The sequence below is a fragment of the Centroberyx gerrardi genome, chromosome 4, assembly GCF_048128805.1.
Source record: "Centroberyx gerrardi isolate f3 chromosome 4, fCenGer3.hap1.cur.20231027, whole genome shotgun sequence".
NCBI classification, from domain to species: Eukaryota; Metazoa; Chordata; class Actinopteri; order Beryciformes; family Berycidae; genus Centroberyx; species Centroberyx gerrardi.
Window position 1 is genome coordinate 11,461,799 of NC_136000.1, and position 18,447 is coordinate 11,480,245.

Here is an 18,447-nt window from a genome sequence, read left to right on the forward strand (position 1 = left end):
GACTTTATACATATTTTCCAATGTTTACACTGAAAAGATTGGCTGGATTTTCTGCAATGTAGTGAAATTCAGTCATTCGCTGATAACAGTTATTTATAAATCATATCTACTTGGAGTTATGTAGATACACAGTTGAATTCTTTCTCCTCAATCCCCATGCTTTACAAATGTCTCGCTAGCCCCTCCCACCTCACGGTATCCTAGTAACAAGTGCCCCGAGCCGTCTCCTCATTGGTCCGTTTTCAAGAATCCGCCATATTCAAACTTCCGCCGTCGTTGTCGTCGTTTCGATTGTGTTTGTGCAGTTGTTGTCATCGACCCTCTGTTTTCTTTGTACATGTCGGGCCAGTTTCCAGACACATCGACTCTGTCTTGATTGTTTAGCTATATTGCAGTTGTAGTATAACTGTTTTTAAAAGGGAGCCCACCACAAAATGGAAGAAACCGAGGAAGTTATTGGAAGCGCGACGGAGAACAAAAAGCAGAGACTTCGCAGGGTGCCATCGAGGACATCCACCACCAGTATTATCAGTGCGGCGGAGCCGTCTCCTGAAACAGCACGGAGAAACAACTCCAAAAAGTACGTTTGTGTCTACAAATATGAAAAATGTTTATTTTGGCAGCTCCCTTAGCGATATAGCGAGAGTTTAGCCACCCCGAGCTGCTTTATTGTTATGATTAGCCGGTTAGCTAACTGACAGGGGCAGTGCTGGAAACTGTAACGTTATTTACCAGTAACGTTATAGTGGGATGTGCAGCAGTGTGACCGTCCTTGGCCTTAGCAGCAGCCTCTCTACGTTTACCAAGAAGAAGACATTGTTACTGTCTCTGTAACTGCTTTGTTTTGTCACTGTAACGTTAACTGACTTTCAGGGTTGGAGTCATTAATTAATTGAGTTGAGAATGCATGGTAAATTCCAATTTAATTTCTGGAGTTGGAATTGCACCCAGCTGTAAGGAAACAGAACTGGAATGGAATTGGAATGACAGGAAACAGAATTGAATTCCATTAAATTGCATGAAATTCCACTTCTAAGAGAGGTGTTGTCTTGACTTGCTAAACATTATAAATTAGGCTAAACATTATGAATCAAATAAAAGACTGTTAAACAAATAAAATACATTCAATCATAATGCACAGTATGCATTACAATTAGGCTACGTTATGCATCAAATTCCACCTGAAAAGTACCTTTAACATTTTATGATATTTTAATTCAATCTCATTGAAATTTGGTAATGGAAATTTGAAAAGGGGTTATGGAGAAGTCATGGAAACGTTTTGGAATTTAATCAGTGAAAAGGTGTGGGAACCCTACACCTTTCCCCCTGTAGCAACAGAAACCAGTCCAGCTCCTCATAATCACTCAAATCTCAAAACTAGTCAGATGCTTATCTTATTTGAAGTATAGGGGAGATGACATCCATATTATTGACAGATTGTAATGCAGTCCCTATAGATTTTGGGGCTAATGTTATGGAAAACAGTGTTTTCCCTGTCTCTCTACCTTCACCATTCAAATCTGATTGAATATATTATCATAAGCTAGTTACAAAGAATTAGTTACCCGTAGATGAGTTTGATTTAAATTAGGCTATCACTAGCCTACAAGTGAATAAACCCAGTTTTCATTGTGGACGGCCATTACTTATTTCCCTGACCTGCCTCATCTCCTGTAGACCTCCACTGCAGAGAGGCAGCTCCTTCACCTTCCTCACTCCAGGGACACCATGGGACTTCAGTCTAGTGAGTCACTATTGACAACATAATGCCAACATGTTAGACTTCAGAGAATCAGCCCTCGCACATTATCTATTTGTGTATTGGATGAAAATAATGTCATGACTGTCATAAGGAATTCTCATGTGATTTATTAATCAACATTATTATTATTATTATTATTATTATTATTATTACTAGTCATAGTAGTGGTAGTTTAATTTTTGGGGGGTATGACAGTGATTATGAAATTTATATTATTAGACCTTGCTGCAAATCTCTTATTTGAAAGCTCATCTGACTTAGTAACCGGTGTGTGTTGTTACTTTGCCACAGAAGAGAAAACGCAAAGAGAAGGACGATGACACAGTCAGCCTGTCCAGCTTTGACCTTAAGGTGAGAGTCACGTCAGCCTCCTCTCTGTCCCTCAGTCCAGCACCCTTGAATGTGTCCTGACGAGAAACTTAAATCCCTCAGCATGACTCAGGTTCTAGCAGCAGACGGCCATGAGCGCTCTGGGTGTTATGAGGTCAGGATAATCCCGCTCTCCTCAGACTGACGGTGCAAGTGCATGTCTGAAGGCGTGAGAGTGAAGAAAATTAATCTGAGCCGGTTTGTCCCTAGTCATGCACTCAGTCTTACCTCAATCAAGTGGGACTGAAAACAGTTTGTTTCTTTGATTTCCAGGAACCTAGTAACAAGCGTGTGCGACCGCTGGCCAAGGTCTCATCCCTGGCCAACTTGATCTCTCCTTCAAAGAATGGGGCAGTTCGGCGCTTCGGCCAGACCATCCAGGTACATTTCCCTCGACACTGAGTCTAACAAGTTTACCATCAACTACTTTAAATAAGTATACTTTCTCTCCATTGTGTCTGATTATAAAACAATTCAAATTGTGTTCCCTAGTCAATGTCGTTACGCGGTGATAGCAAGTCACCGGGGATTTCCCTCAAAGCCAGCAGCAAGGCAGCAGGCCCCACTCCCACTAAACGCAGAAACAGCACACTGTGGTCCGAGACGCTGGATGTCCATCAGAAGAGTACATTCTCCACCAAAGAGATCAAGAGACAAGAGGTTGTGCAGTTCGGTTGTTTTTAGCCCTCATACAGTGAGCTTAAAAGTGCACAGAGCACAGAAAAATAATGATTATATTTCTCTTTTAATATTTCTCTCCAGGCAATTTATGAGCTTTACAGAGGAGAGCAAGATCTCATCGAGGATCTCCAACTTGCACGAAAGGTTAGAATATTAAATTTAAAATTAGACAGAAGAATTAAAATATTAATGCTCCCTTTGTCCACCCTTTGGCACTCATATTGCTGCTTTGCATACATTCAGGCATACCATGATCCCATGCTAAAGCTTTTCATCATGACTGAGGAGGAACTGACTCACATTTTTGGGGACCTGGATGCGTACATCCCCCTGCATGAGGGTAAGCCATCACTACCCAGTCTAGGAGTCACACTGCTCCAGTTGTTACCTGTTCATTTGTGCTTGTTCACAGGGGTTTGTGATCATGTGTGTGCTTTTGTCTCTGTAGACCTACTGACGAAGCTGACAGAGGGAACTGGCCCCAATGGGACAGTGGGTCAGATTGGACAGATAGTAATAGACTGGGTATGTACGGCACACAAACGCAGCACATTACGAGAACATATTCGTTTTATGTTTATCACACAGGCATAACATTCTAAAATTCTGTCAGAAAATAGTATGTGGACACAATTTCAGCATGTACAGGGAATAATTGTAACTAGAGCTGACCAATTTAAAAAAAAAAAAAAAAAAATCAAAATCACAATATGAACTATTGCAATTTCCAAATCGCAGAGGCTGCAATTAATTGCTAAAGAGAGGGACATCCCAAATGGACTAATAAACAAGGCATTTTAGAGCTGCAGGTAGTCGTTGGTCCATGAATCAAGTATAACTAGTCCCTACCCGGGGATGCGCGTGCCACAACTCCGCACAAATAACCGGGGATGCGCGTGCCACAACTACGTGCAGACTTCCAGGGATGCGCGTGCCACAACTCCACGCAGATAACCGGGGATGCGCGCGCCACAACTACGTGCAGACTTCCAGGGATGCGGGCGCCACAACTCCGCACCATGCTCTGCACAGATACCTGGTGATGCGCGCTCCACAACTACGTACAGACTTCCGGGGATGCGCGCGCCACAACTCTGCGCAGACTTGCTAAAAAGGCGCAAAAACAGCGTAAATTTGGGAAAATGGAAAAATCTGCTCCGTCAGTCCCTGCCTATGCCAATGCTCAATGCCCATGTGCAGTTTGAGATTGATTGGCCAACCCGTTGAGGAGCAAAATGGATGCGGACAGACAGACAGACAGAGATTTCCTCATTCTATAGTAGGATAGTAGGATATTGGTACCTTTCATCATACTCAAAGTCAGCAAATCCTGCACACTGACATCTTTTTTTTTTTTTTTTTTAACAAAATCACTTTTCTTTAAGCAATTTTAAAGTTCTAAAAAATGTATGACAAGAAAAACTTGTGATATTAATCGCAGTTTAAATCGCAATTACAGTATCCTGTCAAATAATCGCAATTAGATTTTTTTGTCAATATCTTTCAGCCCTAATTGTCACTGTGTCTTCTCAGTTGCCTGGTCTGAATGCTTACAAGGACTACTGCAGCAACCAGCTGGCAGCCAAAGCCCTGCTGGACCAGAAGAAGCAGGACAGGCGGGTACAGGACTTCCTGCAGCGCTGCCTTGAGTCGCCCTTCAGCAGGAAGTTGGACCTCTGGAGCTTCCTGGATATCCCGCGTTCACGCTTGGTGAAATATCCACTGCTGCTGCGAGAGATCCTCAGACACACTCCTCCTGATCACCCAGACGTAGCCAATCTGGAGAGAGCAGTATGACATCTATGTTACTGATTGTTGCAGTCACACACAGTGTTGTTATTTACATTGAGCCATTGAGACTGATAAATGACATGGCTGTAGCTTAAAATGTTATAAATTAATCAATGATAATATACTGTTTTTGTAGTAACAGCACATTTCACTGGTTATTATCTTCTTGTATGTTTGCCAAATAGACAACTGATAACAATCCTTTTAATTGTCCAGATTACAATAATCCAGGGAGTTCTGTCTGACATCAACATGAGGAAAGGGGAGTCAGAGTGCCAGTACTATATAGACAAGCTGGAGTACCTGGATGATAAGCAGCGGGACCCTCTCATAGACAACTGTAAGACCCTTCTGTGTCATGGTGAGCTGCGGAACAAGAGTGGCTCGGTGAGAATTAGGGTTATCCTCCATCATGTGCATCTATACATAATTACATACATAATTCATGTATTATATATGTTTATATAAATATACATAATCTCATTCTCTATTTTGATGTTGCACCGCAGAAGCTGCATGTGTTCCTCTTCTCTGAGCTGTTGGTTCTGACCCGGCCGGTGACTCGTAATGAGAGGAGCTGCTTCCAGGTGTACCGGCAGCCCATCCCGGTCCGGGACTTGGCTCTAGAGGACCTGCAGGATGGAGAGATCCGCATGGGGGGTTCCTTCAGAGGGGCTTTCACCAATGGGGAGAAAGGTGGGTTGAATCTGCGCCTTACCTGCAGCCAGAGTGTCTGTAGTGGCTCAGCGGTGCCCTTTTCTGTTTTGATGCAACAGATCTGTTTTACAATTTGAAGGAGCTAACATTGAAAGGTTTCTATATACTAGTAATGACTTTGCAACCTTGCGTGGTGAACACACTGATCTCTTGCCTTCTACTGGAAATTCATTCATTCCGAATGGGAGACTCTGTTTCTGTTGCGTTACTGCATGAGGTTTGCATTGCAGTTGCAAGTGTTGCATGTGTTGGATGTATCCTACTTTTGCATTATAAAGACATGCGTCAACTAAACCGGATGTTGTCAAAATGTCAGCAAAAGTAGTAATACATATAAATAAATATTAAATATAAATTAACATTGCATGGTAATAAAGTCATACACAAAACATTAAGATTCAACATTTATTGTTGAATATCCATACCAAAATATTAAATGTTAAATAAAATAAATAAATCATTTTCCCTCCATAATAGTACTTCATTGGAGGGAAACTAGATAATAAAGCCCATACAGATCTTTGTTCATATAATTCGGGAAATCCCAAAACCACGGCTATGAGACACTCATCTGTCCTTGTTGGACAACTTGTCAAATGCAGATAAACCTTGCGTGCTGCTCTGCACAGTCTGTACGTAAAGACAGTGCAAACAAATGTATGTTATGGAAACGGTATCTGTTCACGCCACTAGGAGAGTCTTTTTTATTAACCGACTGTGTTCCTTTGCCTTTAGCTAAGAATATATTCCGTGTGAGCTCTGTGGATCCGTCCCACGGCCAGTCCCACACCCTGCAGGTCAATGACATCTACCACAAGCAGCAATGGCTCAACTGCCTACGCAGTGCAATGGCCCAGCACCAGGCGGCTCCACTCAGGGTTCAGGAAGAAGCCGTCAGAGCCAAGCGGCGCTCCTCAACTATCTCAAACGGCATCTATGACGAAGAGGCGGATGAGAACTGTCCCCATGTCTCGGGCGCTGGACTCGGCCTCCGGACGCACTCCAAGACCAGACTGGATAAGAAGTTCCGTGGCTCGCTAAAGAGGAAGGAAACTGGGGTGTAGACAGTCAGCCGGAGCAGCGGCTGTGGGGTCTTCTCAGACAGGCACATGGACAGTGCATGTGGAAATTTGTCCTGGACTTGGGTCATGTGGGTATGCCAATGCATCTCCATGCAACCACTGTTTTAGTGCTTTTGCTCAGCAACAAGCCGTTGACAATAAGTCGGTGTCTTTGTAGCAGCAGCAAAAAAACCTATCCAATCACTTCCGTCCAGCTGTATATCAAATTTTAGTCTTATCTCATTAAGAAGGTGTATTTAGTTTACAAAAAAGTGAGATGTGCCAATGTGACTGAATTGTATGTTTACAGCAGTAAAATGTGTGTGGAATTAGGGTTTTAAGTGTTTTCGTAAGTTAAAACAATTAAATTTTTTATACCACCTGTAGCTCTTAAGAATTTGTTTCATTGTTGATTCCAAACTCAACACAGTGATTCTTCAGATTCTCAGTTTTTTTTGTAATCGAAAATGTCTGTACATGGTGTATCTATCACATAGACAGCATGCACAAAATTGTCAGTTGAAGTGTATCTTTCAAGATAAGGGGAACAAGAACTTAATGTGACAGTTCAGCTGTAGGGGTTGTGATGCGCAGTGGAGGAAGCACCGTTTAGTGATGTGAGAAACAGTAAGTTCCTTTCAGATCTAGATATGAGATGATGAGCAGAACACTAGTGAGAACTGACAGACCTGGGATTCGATGAGGCAAAAACATTTCTTTAAAAAAATGACTGAAATAGATCTAGTTGTATGTGGTGAAAAGATGTTAAATGAAAATTAAAAAAAACATCTTGTAATCTGTACTTTGAATCATGAGTGATTTCATTTCCTGGGTATGATCGACTGCAAACTTGCATGTTAATCCTCTCGGCAACATCCTCTCAATCGCACTTCGACCCCACTGAGTCACTAAATCATGTAGACTGCTCACTTCCCTTTACAGCCTCCAGATAAGTGTTGAACATTAACCCATTGCAACATACGTCAGGCATACACAGGAAGCTTAGGAAAACTCACTAATTTCCACGTAATGTTAAAAACTTGACCTAGATATAATTTACTCCATTTGTTGATTTAAATGTTTTCCATTAATCTGACATACTGTCTTCAAACAGCAAAAATTACGGACAAAATAAAAGGTATGATGTAATGATGAAAGTAATGATTCATAAATTTATAACATAACCTACTATATTTGCATTATTGTATTAATGTCTTGACAAACATCTTCCAGTTTGGCTCAATCACACTATACTCTATACTATGTGAGTTTGACTCATTTTAATCCTTCTTAGTCCTTATTATCAAATGCTAAATCATGGCTTGGTAAGAGTATACTTATATTTGTTTGTGTAATATCATGTGGGCTTAAGCTGCCCTCCAGTCAATGCTGATGATGGCCTACAAGGGCTTTATGAAGAGTGAAGAGGAGGCTGCGAATGGATCTGCATTGAAACGTTGACTTGATATGCCTGTAAAACTAGATACATCTAGATAACTAGATAAACTAGATTTACATCTCTCTTATTCTGCTGGTGGTTGTTGGGTGAGTTTCCTGTCACGCTCATCGTTGCGAAACCTGTGATTGTCCACTTCTGCTGCATCTCCTTTCCTCTCAAAAGTAGAGGAAAGGAGATGTACCTCCTTTTTTTATGTGGAGGACTATAATCCAGTGTTTAAAATCTATACGGTAAATTAAACAAAAGGACCGTTTAATGGAGTGTCATTAGGAAATCAAGGTTCTTAAGAAACAAAAATAAATAAAGCTGCACAAAGAGCTAATAAAGTGGATGCAGTCATTGAATCCACTCTGCCCTGGAGCGGGACAGTCCTCAGATATGACAAAGGTTTCCCCCCTTCACCCTGGAAGCAGCTCCAGGAGGAGAAGAGACATAGGCGTACTGACTAATACCACCTGGCTTAAAAGTACTGCTGCAGCAGCACCCAGCACATTCCCTGGAGCCCCTGGTAAAACTCTTACTGTGGACTTTGACAAGGGCCTACAACCCTATACGTTTGTATTTTTTTTTTCTAGTTAATTTTGATAGTTTGGACTGGGTGGCGGGTTTGCGTCTCTTTGTACCAACCATCAGTTCTTCAACGAAACCGGGTCTCTTCGTACCAAGCAGCAGCTCTTCAGCAAACCGCCATCGCTGACCGCCAGACCACACCTTTGGAGCGGCTGGCAGGTTGGCTTCAGCGGGACGCAAACCACGCCTCAATTGTGACCGCCAGACCACCGTTTGGCTCGCAGGCTTGCTTCAGCGGTAGGCGAACCGCGTCTGTTCGTACCAACCACCACCTCTTCAACGAACTGCCGTCGCTAACCGCCAGACCACACCTTTGGAGCGGCTGGCAGGTTGGCTTCAGTGGGACACGAACCGCGCCTCTTTGTACCAACCACCAGCTCTTCAATGAACTGCGTTCGCTAGCCGCCACACCACCTGGTCCAAACTATCAAAATTTACTAGAAAAAAAAAAAACTAAAGAGAAAGTTTCCAAACACGCCCATCAAGTGTCCAATAGCTACTGGTCTGAAATGACATGTAAAAAGGTTCCCAAAGAGAGCCTCAAGCATCAGCTTTACCAGCACCCTGGGGAGCATACCTTACCGTAGTAAGGTATGAAGCTCAAGACCTTAAGCGGGGCCTTTTATGGCCTGGGCTGCTGCGAACATGTCAGAATTCTGATTGTGATGTCATCAGTGCAGCTGAGACAGGCTCTGATTGGTAGAGCAGAGTCCAGCTCTATCCAATGATGTCATAATCGGTTAGAATGGCGAAGTGAAGCCGATTGAATGCCAAAAATGAGTTTGGATTATTTGAAATTATATTTTGCCTATTACGTTACCTTTTCAGTACGAATGTATGTGAAATAAGTCAAAATGTATGTGCAATTGGATGTCACATGCTTCTTAGGTGTGTGTGTGTGTGTGTGTGTGTGTGTGTGTGTGTGTTTGTGTGATATAGGCCTAAATGTTATCTAACAGTCTTGAAGCATAAACACGCCGCCAAGCCTCCAGCCGGTCCAGCTGCACCGGGATGAAAGTGGCGAACAACAAGAGAAATTAGAGAAATTGTGTGGCTGAGTTCAGAAAATAAATAAAAAATAATACATGTATTTGAATAGAGTTAAGCTATCCAAGTAGTCCATTTTGTCCAACAATGTCTGATAGGAAATAATTGAAGTATTTGTGTGAAGAATTCCCTCTAAGTCTCATTTTTCTGCGGCCGTCACACTCTCTCCTCTTTCTTGTCCTTCCCAATTGCGCAATCCTTATAAGCAGCTTGGATGCGCGGGCCCCCAGCCCCTTGACCTTCAGTTGCCCCCCCCCCCCCCCCCCCCCCCCAATGTTTTAGACACAATTACGCCACTGCAGTGAGAGGTAACTGAATTTTGTGGACTTCAAAATGCAGAAATCATGTGAACTAAATTTCTTCATCTTACTGGCTGGTGGGGGTGGAAGGGTTGGTGAGTCCAGTCTGCGTTTCATTAGCCATTTAACCAGCCCTCCTTCACTTCCCCTCGGCACTTTAATACGTAGCACCATAAGTAATGCGGGTGGCCACTTGCAGAGCAGGGGGGCAGGGTCCGTGGGTCCGTGGGTCCGTGGGGGAGCAGAATATTTTAAATGGAATGCACTTGCCCTTAAGCAGGCCTAATAATTAATAATAAGAATAAGTAATAAAAATGACAGAACAATGAGTAATGAAATATTGCAGATGAGTTCATTTCATAAATATGTCTAAATCCTCTAAATATTGTTTGTTTACTTGCATTTATATTTATCACCTGTTCGTGCACCGGAATTGACGGACGATCACAATGCATCCTGGGAAATATGCGCTTGTGAAGTCTACATCGTTGTTGACTCGCTCCCTCGGCCCTTGAAGGGTCGATCTCAGAAAGTTAATTTGAGTTATCAGAGTAATGGGACGATACTTAAGATGGCGATGGGGAAGTGCCGAGGGGAAGTCGACGAGGGCCGGTTGAAACGACTAATGAAACGCACCGCAGCTTTCTCTCAACGGAGTGGTTGTTCGCTGGTGTTTAGGAGATGGTTTTCTACTCGTTACTTCCTGGGTGCAGAGATGTCCTGCCAGTGACCATTCCCAACACCAGAATTTCATTTGGGCAAATCAGGCAAATGTACGCTGCCTTAAATTACATGAGATGCAGTTCTCCGTGGCTCTTCTTCATTTAGGCTGATAATATGGGTGTATTTTTAAATAATAATCACATACTGGCTCGCAGTTCAGCCAGATGTGACTTCAAGGTGCTTCTGCTAACATATACAATATTACATGAGCTTGCACCATCCTATTTGTCAGACGCACCATACGTATATACCACCACATTCATCACGCTCCCTTTCTTTGGAAGTCTACCTGCTGCGATTAGAGGCAAATTCTACTCATGTATTTAAATCCAGGCTTATTTATTTTCACTATCATTTGGTTAACCTCAGCTTTGTACAATTACTTCATAGGGGAAAGTTTGACTAGTTAGCACTAGTTCAAGTTGATGGGAATTTAGTTTGTCTTGTTTCCCTATCTGTGTGCACCTATTCATGTTGATATGTGTGTTTGTGTGTGAGTGGGAGTAAGCGAATGAGTTCATCTGCTGCGTGCAGGTGCGTCTCTTATCTCTTATTTCAGGTTTTAACATGTCTTCTCATCTTGATTACTGTAGCTGTAGTCGGACTCAATATTGTGCAACATGCCACATAAAGACTTCAGAGGAAAAGTGATCACATTACACCAATTTTGGCATCCTTGCATTGGTTGCCTGTCACCCGCGGTCAAGGTTTTCATAACTTTTAAGGCTGTCTGACTTTTTAAGCCCATATGTGTCGCAGGCCACAGCCTTGAAGTGATAATGAAACAGCATTTTGAGAGCATCTTGCTTCCTTAATTTGATGCATTTCCTGTTGAAACAGGATATGTAGGTGGACATAATGTGGGGAGGGATCAGTCAAAACTGTAAACCAATGGGATATCAGTTAGGGAGAACAGCAGTTTTATTTGATGGGAGGGGTGGAGGGGCAGCATTGTTAAAAAAAAATCTGTGATGGTTTTATTGGTTGGAATTTTTATTTACACCCACTGGTACAGCATGAGGTCACCATTAAAGATACAGGAAGTAAATGTAATGGGATTCTGATACGAAAACACAAGAAAACATTTTTTGTACATTTTATTTGGCATTTATTGTTAAATAGGTGCATATTATTGTATGGAAAATTAGCTAACGATGTGAAAAAGTCACTTCTATTTCTTTTTGTAGAATTTTGATGTTTGGGGTCCAATAACACTGTTATAAACTCCACTTGTTTCCAGCAAGTCAAAGTAAGTTGGAGTGCTTAATTTCTAAACATTAAACAATTTCTCATGTATTTTTGAGTGTATCACATTAAAACTTTAGTTGTAGCAAATCAGCTTTGACCTACTAATAGTCAAAACAACAGGATCACTTACAAGTTAAATCTTGTTAAATCTATAGGACAACTTGCATATCAGAAATTCTGAGTGCATTTTAAACTCCATAAAAGTCCCAGTCTTTGACCGTTTGATAGGTTTTTACAGAGGTCTTTTGATCGGGGAAAAAATTTTCACTTCCCTGAAAAACACTTCTTCTAAAAGTCTGTGCATACGACAACAACACAGAACTAGATTGTTTTAAAATAGCCCTGTATTTATCTACTTATTTACACAAATTCAATTGAGTCAGAAGATTTGAATTATTTACATATTCACATTAAAAATAAATAGTCATGGAATATTTACAAATACATACAGTACTACAATCACAGTGCGCAAACCGCTGCATACCGAAACACTCAAATACTTAGTCAACATAGATTGCTCCCGGGTTACAATGGCTTACTGAACTCACACTTACTTGACCAATATGAGTAGACAAAGTTTACATTTCTACATATTAAAGTGAATGATCAAATGAATTTGTTTGGCTAAACCAGCCTTTATAGTTTGGATATTCAAGCTGATAAAATCTCTGTATGGTCTGGCAGTATTTTCAAGAGTTTTTGTGTTACACTTCTGCCAAATTTAACATCCTGTTATATGACTTCCTGGCAGAATAGCAGAACCAGCGAAAGTAATCAGTCTCTTTGATCAAGCCTTCTAAGGACTGCACCTGAAGTTTGTTATAGGTGATGAAATTCAATAACTGGAGGTGGCATGTAAGAAAGAAAGCTTATGATGCGATTGGGCAAGCCAAGTTTGGAAACAACTTCAAGCGCTCTTGTGCCGAGAGCCATCCTCACAGCCACTCTGCTGATCTGCTGGAGACTGAGAGGCGTATCTGAGGAAGAGAAAACATTACAGGTGATATTTTAATGCACTAAATCACTCCATGTTTTATATGCCTCCAGTGACAGAACGCATACTATATATACTGTAAATGAACTCACTCTCATAGAACTCAAGGCAGAGATAAGACGAAGATCCTGAGTTGGTGTAGTGGATAGGTTTTTTGCCCAGGTTATCCCTGGCATACACACTCCCTCCAAACTCCACAAGTAGGTCAATCAAGCTGATGTTCTTGGCTTTGGCTGCATGATGAAGGGCCGTCTCATGTAGCTTGGCAGCATTCACATTTGCACCTTGGGGACAGAAAGAGAAAGCTGTATTAAGTGAGAGAAGTAGCTCTGTTGTCGCCAGCATTCCTGCTTATAAATGAAGTATAAATGCCACAGTGGCTTGATGAAGGAATAAATGATCAGTTACGGTAAACATCAAGAAAACAACTTTTATAAAGGCATACATCACGGGCGCAAAGCCACTTTCATAGTTTGCAGAAGACAAACATGGGCCCACCTGCATTGAGGAGTACTTTGGCGCAGTCATAGTGTTGCCTGGCACAGGCTACATGGAGCGGGGTTCCAAAGTGACAGTCATGGGCCTCCATGAAAGCTCCTTGATCAATCATGAGTTGGACACAATCTGAATTACCTATCACAAAACATATGTAAAGAGACAGGCAATAATTATATCACAGTTTAGAAAAAACATAAATGTACGCTTTGGTCTTGGTGATCAGCATACTATTGACCTGATACTGCAGGGACAACAGAATTCCAGGGACCCACACCAAGATAGAGATAAGATAAGGTAAGATAAGATAAGATAGCATTTTATTGATCCCCTAGGGGAAATTCGGGTGCCACAGCAGCAATTAACAGAGCAATGTCAAGGAAGTACAGGAAAGGTAATAAAAAATAAGCAATAATAAGCAAATAATACAGAAAAGGTCATAGGAAAGGTAATATAAATAGAGCTATAAAATGATAGTGCATAGTGTCTAAGTGGTGTTGAGCATTAATCCTGTGCAATAATTGGACTCCTGTGCCCAAGTCACAGTTTGAGAAATGTCGGTTTAAAACTTTCGTGATATTCAGTTAAACTTTCAAATCAAAACTGCAACATCCTGAAGCCCTTGTAACTTTTAATGGCCTCAGAGTGATCACAGCCAGTGCAACGTGTGCTAGATATGGATAAGGTTTTGTCTCACAGTCCCTCTTATCATTGTGTTGTTCGTTTCATTGCTACATCATGAATGGCTGTGAAGCAAATATATCTTGGTAGACAGATGCATGAAACACAACACATCTCTGTGTACGTGGAGTGTAACAAGACACACCTCCCATGCAAGCCTCATGAAGGGGTGAGAAGGTGAACAGCGGAGGGTTAACTGTCGCTCCATACTCCAAGAGCAGCTTGACACATTCGAGACTCCCGGCCGCACAGGCATCACACAGCGGAGTGCTGCCATCGATGTTACGCGCATCCACCTGTGTGGCACAGAGCCCGAATAAGATCACACCCATGTCCCACACAACCAAAATCATCGCCGGCCAAGAACAGCAACAACTAGGCTTGATTCTTCTGTGAGGCATTTTTGTGGTGGGAACAATCCTGGCAACCACTGTCCACACAATTCTCCTCCATGCAGAGCTGTCACTAGGGATGGGAATTACGTTTAATAATACTGCCAATTAAACTTAAGTTATATAACAGACTACCCTACTAGTCTTAAAAAAATAAAGAGGCCAAGATGGTGTAATTTGAGATCTATTTCATAATGTTTATTCACACACGCACATCAACATGCATACACACTCAAATACTGCTAATCTAAATTTCAATTAAAACATGTTTCCTATTTTAAAAACTGAATGTAGGCCTACGCTCAATTTGCAAAAACACACTGAAACTAGCTCATGGCTTAGTAACGGTATAGACTTATCATTAATACTTTTACATTTTGCCATCTTATATTAACATATATCTCATTCAAAATTATGAGTAAACACTAAAATGTTTGCTCAATTTGAAGATGAAAAATGTGCATAAAATTATGCCCATATTTATTGAAAATCCACATTGCATTGCCTAAATACCGTGGTAAGTAAAAGTAGGCCCATCTGATCAAATCATATTGATTTAGCCTCCACAAATTTTCAGTCTTTCAGTTCACTTGAATGGTCCGTTTTTGTTAAGGGACATAAGCCTATGAGTTCAAACGACTAGTCGGTTGAAGTCAACCATCCCTAGCTGTGACATTATCTCACCTGTGCACCAGCATCCAGCAGCAGTCTGACACACTGGGTCTGTCCCTGTATACACGCCTCATGCAGGGGGGTGATGGAGTCCACAGCCACAATGTTAACTGCTGCACCTTCGCGGATCAGCTGCTGCAGCTGCAGCGCCCTGCCTTGTGCGGCAGCCTCATGCACTGCTGACCGGTCCGTCCAGAATCCTAGACCATGAGCTGCAAACATGAGAAACACAACAAGAGTACCATTTTCATTCATATGAAAGATAACTTAGCAAAGGGTGTCTTCATCAGATGGATATGATTTAATTATCTCCATAATGCACTCTTGCTTTGTCTCAATTGGAAAATGGGGACAATGAGCCATGGAGCAGAGCTTTTTATACAATGTGGCCTCGTAAGTCATGAGTGCACATGATCACAGGTGATTGATCTTTAAGCAGGTATTGACAATGTGCAATAAAGACATTAAGCCATTAAACAGCTACATGACTAAAACATGATGTATTTCAATATTTAAAATGTATATAATTTACCTCAGGTAAATTAGCTGCTTACCACTCATAACCAAGTTGAGAACATGCAAAGTAACCAGGGGCTGGAAAGGAGCAGTGGTTAGCTTTACATATACTTTATTGCAAAAAGCAAATATGATGACTTCTTAGAAGTCAGCCTGACGGAACATTCAAAATGTATTTATCTAGTGTTTTGTCTCAAGGAACTTGATAACTTGGTCCAAAAGTTGCAACAACCTATAAATGTGATGGAGTGAGCAGGGAGTGTCCTTCAACTGAAAGCCCTGGGTTTGGGTTAGTAAGCATACTGCCGGCTGAAATGCTCTCAAGCAAGACATTGAATCATTTCCACTCCAGGGACCCTGAGCTCTGAACTCCCTGTGGAGGAGGGCAAGCAGAAAGAGAATCTCCCCTTCAGGGATCATTTGACTTCACGGAAAAAAACTTAAATGGCTATCACGTCAAAATGAATACATCTTTAAAGGCATCTTGTTTGCCAGCCAGTACAGACTGTGTTAGAGGAGACTCTTAAGGTGTGTGTCAAAATATGAGGTGAGCTGGCTATGTAATATGACATCCTGCCAATGTTTGGACAACTTCTAACATGTCTACGTAGTTGCAACATAGCCTACTACTTTGATTGTATGTTATTTATATGTAGTGTAATATTGAAAATAAAAGTACAGTAATTTTTCAGTATCGCATAGAAAAGTTCGGTTTGGCGTTGTATCCCATTGATTCTCTGTTGTCTGAAGCCGCTGTTCTGACAAACCGAGCTAGAAGATCTAGAACCGAGTGACTCTGATGGGACAGGATGGCCTACCCTATAGTCTTTACCACATTTACACAGGTAGTAGTCTATTCTGACACACTTTCTTACCCAACAGGATGGGCTACCCTAGGCTTTACCACATTTATAAGATATCACTTTATTAATCCCCTTGGGGAAATTCGGGAAGTAGCCTACAGGTAGTAGTCTATTCCGAGACACTTTCCTACCCAACAGGATTGGCTACCCTAGGCTTAACCACATTTATACAGGTAACTTAGTAACAAAGACTGATGGATGTTTTTGACCTGACAGGCTGATATACAAAGATTTTTGTTAGGGTAGGTCATTATGAGTGAGAAGCTCAGTTTGTCAGACTAGTCTGACTATATGAACTACTGGTAGCTCATCCTGAAGCAGTTTGTCAGAACACCTGTGCTAAAGCCAACTGCAATACACACCTTGCAAGTGCGTGTTGCAGATATTACACAGAAAAGTATCAAGGTGTCTTAGGTTGGCCTAACAAGCTTAGCTGCCATGCTCTCAAATTAACGTCAGCTACTTTAGGAAAGCTTGCTAGCTAACGTAACCTCCGCTTTCTTGCGACAGTTACTTAACCTAGCAACAACAACTCTAGTTAGCATAGCTAACGTTGACCCGTATGCACTTAGATACAGTTGACGAAGGACGAAAGCTACAATTCATTTTTTATGTACCCACTTCATCATTGATTTTACTCCATTTTACATTGTGATCATGCTTCTTTAGCTACAGCCAACACACGAGTTTGTCATCCAACTGTTAGCTAAGTTACTTACCGATGTCTCCAAACAAGGACGGTCTGGCCCGAGTGATCTCCATTTCATGACACCGTCTTATTCTCTCTTGACTTAACCACAGGTTTGATTCATTTCGAAACAACAAAATAAAGACAGCAAGGGCAGCATTGCTGCAAAACGCGTTGAATGGCCAGCTACCTAGCTAGAGCTCTGCGAGGGCTGCTGAGGTTCAGGCGGCGGAAACAAAATAAACAATACCTGAGAATTCTGGGATATGTAGGCGACTGACCTACAGCAGACAGCAGTAAAATGAAAGCATCAAAACTGCCTTAATTGATATGCAGTACAGCCTGTTATATGCTAATTAGACAACAGAACTGTACTGAATAATTATCTTTATGTGGATATCAACCCTAACCATTAGTTTGACCTAGAATTGTTGAAGAGATTAGTCTATTCTTTACTGAAAAGCGCTTGTAAACTCATGGTGGATCACACATTCTTGCTGCATTTATTACCCTTTCTCTGAATCTTTCGAAAAGGAGTTGAATCAATGGAAATGGACTGAGCCACAGGAAAAAAATAGAAAAGTCACAAATCAGGTATAACATGATCTATGTGCAGTGGGCTATAACTGTCCTTAGCCTTTAAAGCCATTTGTTTTTGCACAGTTAATATGGCAGCTTATATTTTTGATCATTTTATTATCATTTTATTTAGCAACACCTTGAAAATATAGGTGGGTTTTTTTTTTTTTTTTTTTTTTTTTTTGCAATAAAATGCTTTAACACCTACACAGTATTGCCGCAAACCTCTTTCCTACCTTCAGATTTTTTTTATACAGGTGACTTGCAGATTGTGATTTTTTCCCCCCTTTGAAAACTGGAGGGACTAAAATTATGTTGCAGTAAACTGGCTGAGTGGTCTTTAAGGCCAGAAGAGCTATGTTTCTCAACAAGCGCGAATTCGCAATAGCTGCGACCGCGTAAGCGCATGCGTACACGCGTGGGGAAATTTATGTAGACCAACCAATCAACCGACCGACCGACAGAGCGCGCTATAGAGCTGCGGGTCGCAGCTAAAAATGTTGAGATGAAATGATTCGACGTTGTTATCGATTGGAGTACATACAGTTTTGATCACAGAGAACTAGTAAAACAACATAATGCATAACTGCTGTTTTATTACAGACAGCGGACCAGCTACCAAAGACGCAGGTAGGAATGATTGTTCTTTTATCTAACTTAGCTAACTTTACCTGGCATGAGCAATCTACACGTAGGTTAAATGTCACTTGCTAATAAGTGTTTTGTGAATTGCTGTGTTTTCCCTTTACCTTTACCGTTTCAACGCGAGCTCCAGCATCATCTTCCCTGGGGACAGTACCATTTTTCAAGTAACATAAACTAGCTGAAAAGTTAGCT

General features: G+C 41.5%; 2 protein-coding genes across 3 annotated transcripts; one reads left to right on the top strand and one right to left on the bottom strand.

Moving 5' to 3' along the window:
* Window positions 1–338: 338 nt before the first annotated feature.
* On the top strand, window positions 339–7,136 carry LOC139910247 (neuroepithelial cell-transforming gene 1 protein-like). 2 transcript variants are annotated; one of them, XM_071897475.2, is made up of 12 exons: window positions 339–580; window positions 1,681–1,747; window positions 2,057–2,116; window positions 2,408–2,515; window positions 2,627–2,794; window positions 2,897–2,959; window positions 3,059–3,155; window positions 3,264–3,340; window positions 4,349–4,606; window positions 4,823–4,993; window positions 5,116–5,302; window positions 6,059–7,136. In XM_071897475.2, exons 1-12 carry the CDS (start codon window positions 435–437, stop codon window positions 6,385–6,387), a joined length of 1,731 nt encoding a protein of 576 aa, XP_071753576.1. In that variant the 5' UTR covers window positions 339–434; the 3' UTR covers window positions 6,388–7,136. The 2 variants fall into 2 exon arrangements, with proteins under 2 accessions (XP_071753576.1, XP_071753578.1); XM_071897477.2 differs by lacking the exons at window positions 339–580; window positions 1,681–1,747 and adding an exon at window positions 1,794–1,866.
* Window positions 7,137–11,471: 4,335 nt separating this feature from the next.
* LOC139910230 (ankyrin repeat and SOCS box protein 13) lies at window positions 11,472–17,242 on the bottom strand. Its single transcript, XM_071897453.2, has 6 exons — window positions 17,063–17,242; window positions 14,977–15,176; window positions 14,046–14,196; window positions 13,223–13,357; window positions 12,817–13,008; window positions 11,472–12,707 (listed from the first exon to the last, which is right to left on the bottom strand). The coding sequence occupies exons 1-6, from the start codon at window positions 17,103–17,105 to the stop codon at window positions 12,550–12,552; spliced, it is 879 nt and encodes a 292-aa protein (XP_071753554.1). The 5' UTR covers window positions 17,106–17,242; the 3' UTR covers window positions 11,472–12,549.
* Between the last annotated feature and the right edge of the window lie 1,205 nt (window positions 17,243–18,447).

What these genes read in the sequence shown, in the direction of transcription:
- LOC139910247 (XM_071897475.2), top strand. Translation starts at nt 435, where the DNA reads ATGGAAGAAACCGAGGAAGTTATTGGAAGCGCGACGGAGAACAAAAAG. An exon ending in TGTCCAGCTTTGACCTTAAG is followed by an intron (nt 2,117 to 2,407) that starts GTGAGAGTCACG and finishes TTTGATTTCCAG; the next exon opens with GAACCTAGTAACAAGCGTGT. An exon ending in GCTTCGGCCAGACCATCCAG is followed by an intron (nt 2,516 to 2,626) that starts GTACATTTCCCT and finishes TGTGTTCCCTAG; the next exon opens with TCAATGTCGTTACGCGGTGA.
- LOC139910230 (XM_071897453.2), bottom strand. Translation starts at nt 17,105, where the DNA reads ATGGAGATCACTCGGGCCAGACCGTCCTTGTTTGGAGACATCG. An exon ending in GTCCTTGTTTGGAGACATCG is followed by an intron (nt 15,177 to 17,062) that starts GTAAGTAACTTA and finishes TCATGTTTGCAG; the next exon opens with CTCATGGTCTAGGATTCTGG. An exon ending in TGCTGGATGCTGGTGCACAG is followed by an intron (nt 14,197 to 14,976) that starts GTGAGATAATGT and finishes TGTGCCACACAG; the next exon opens with GTGGATGCGCGTAACATCGA.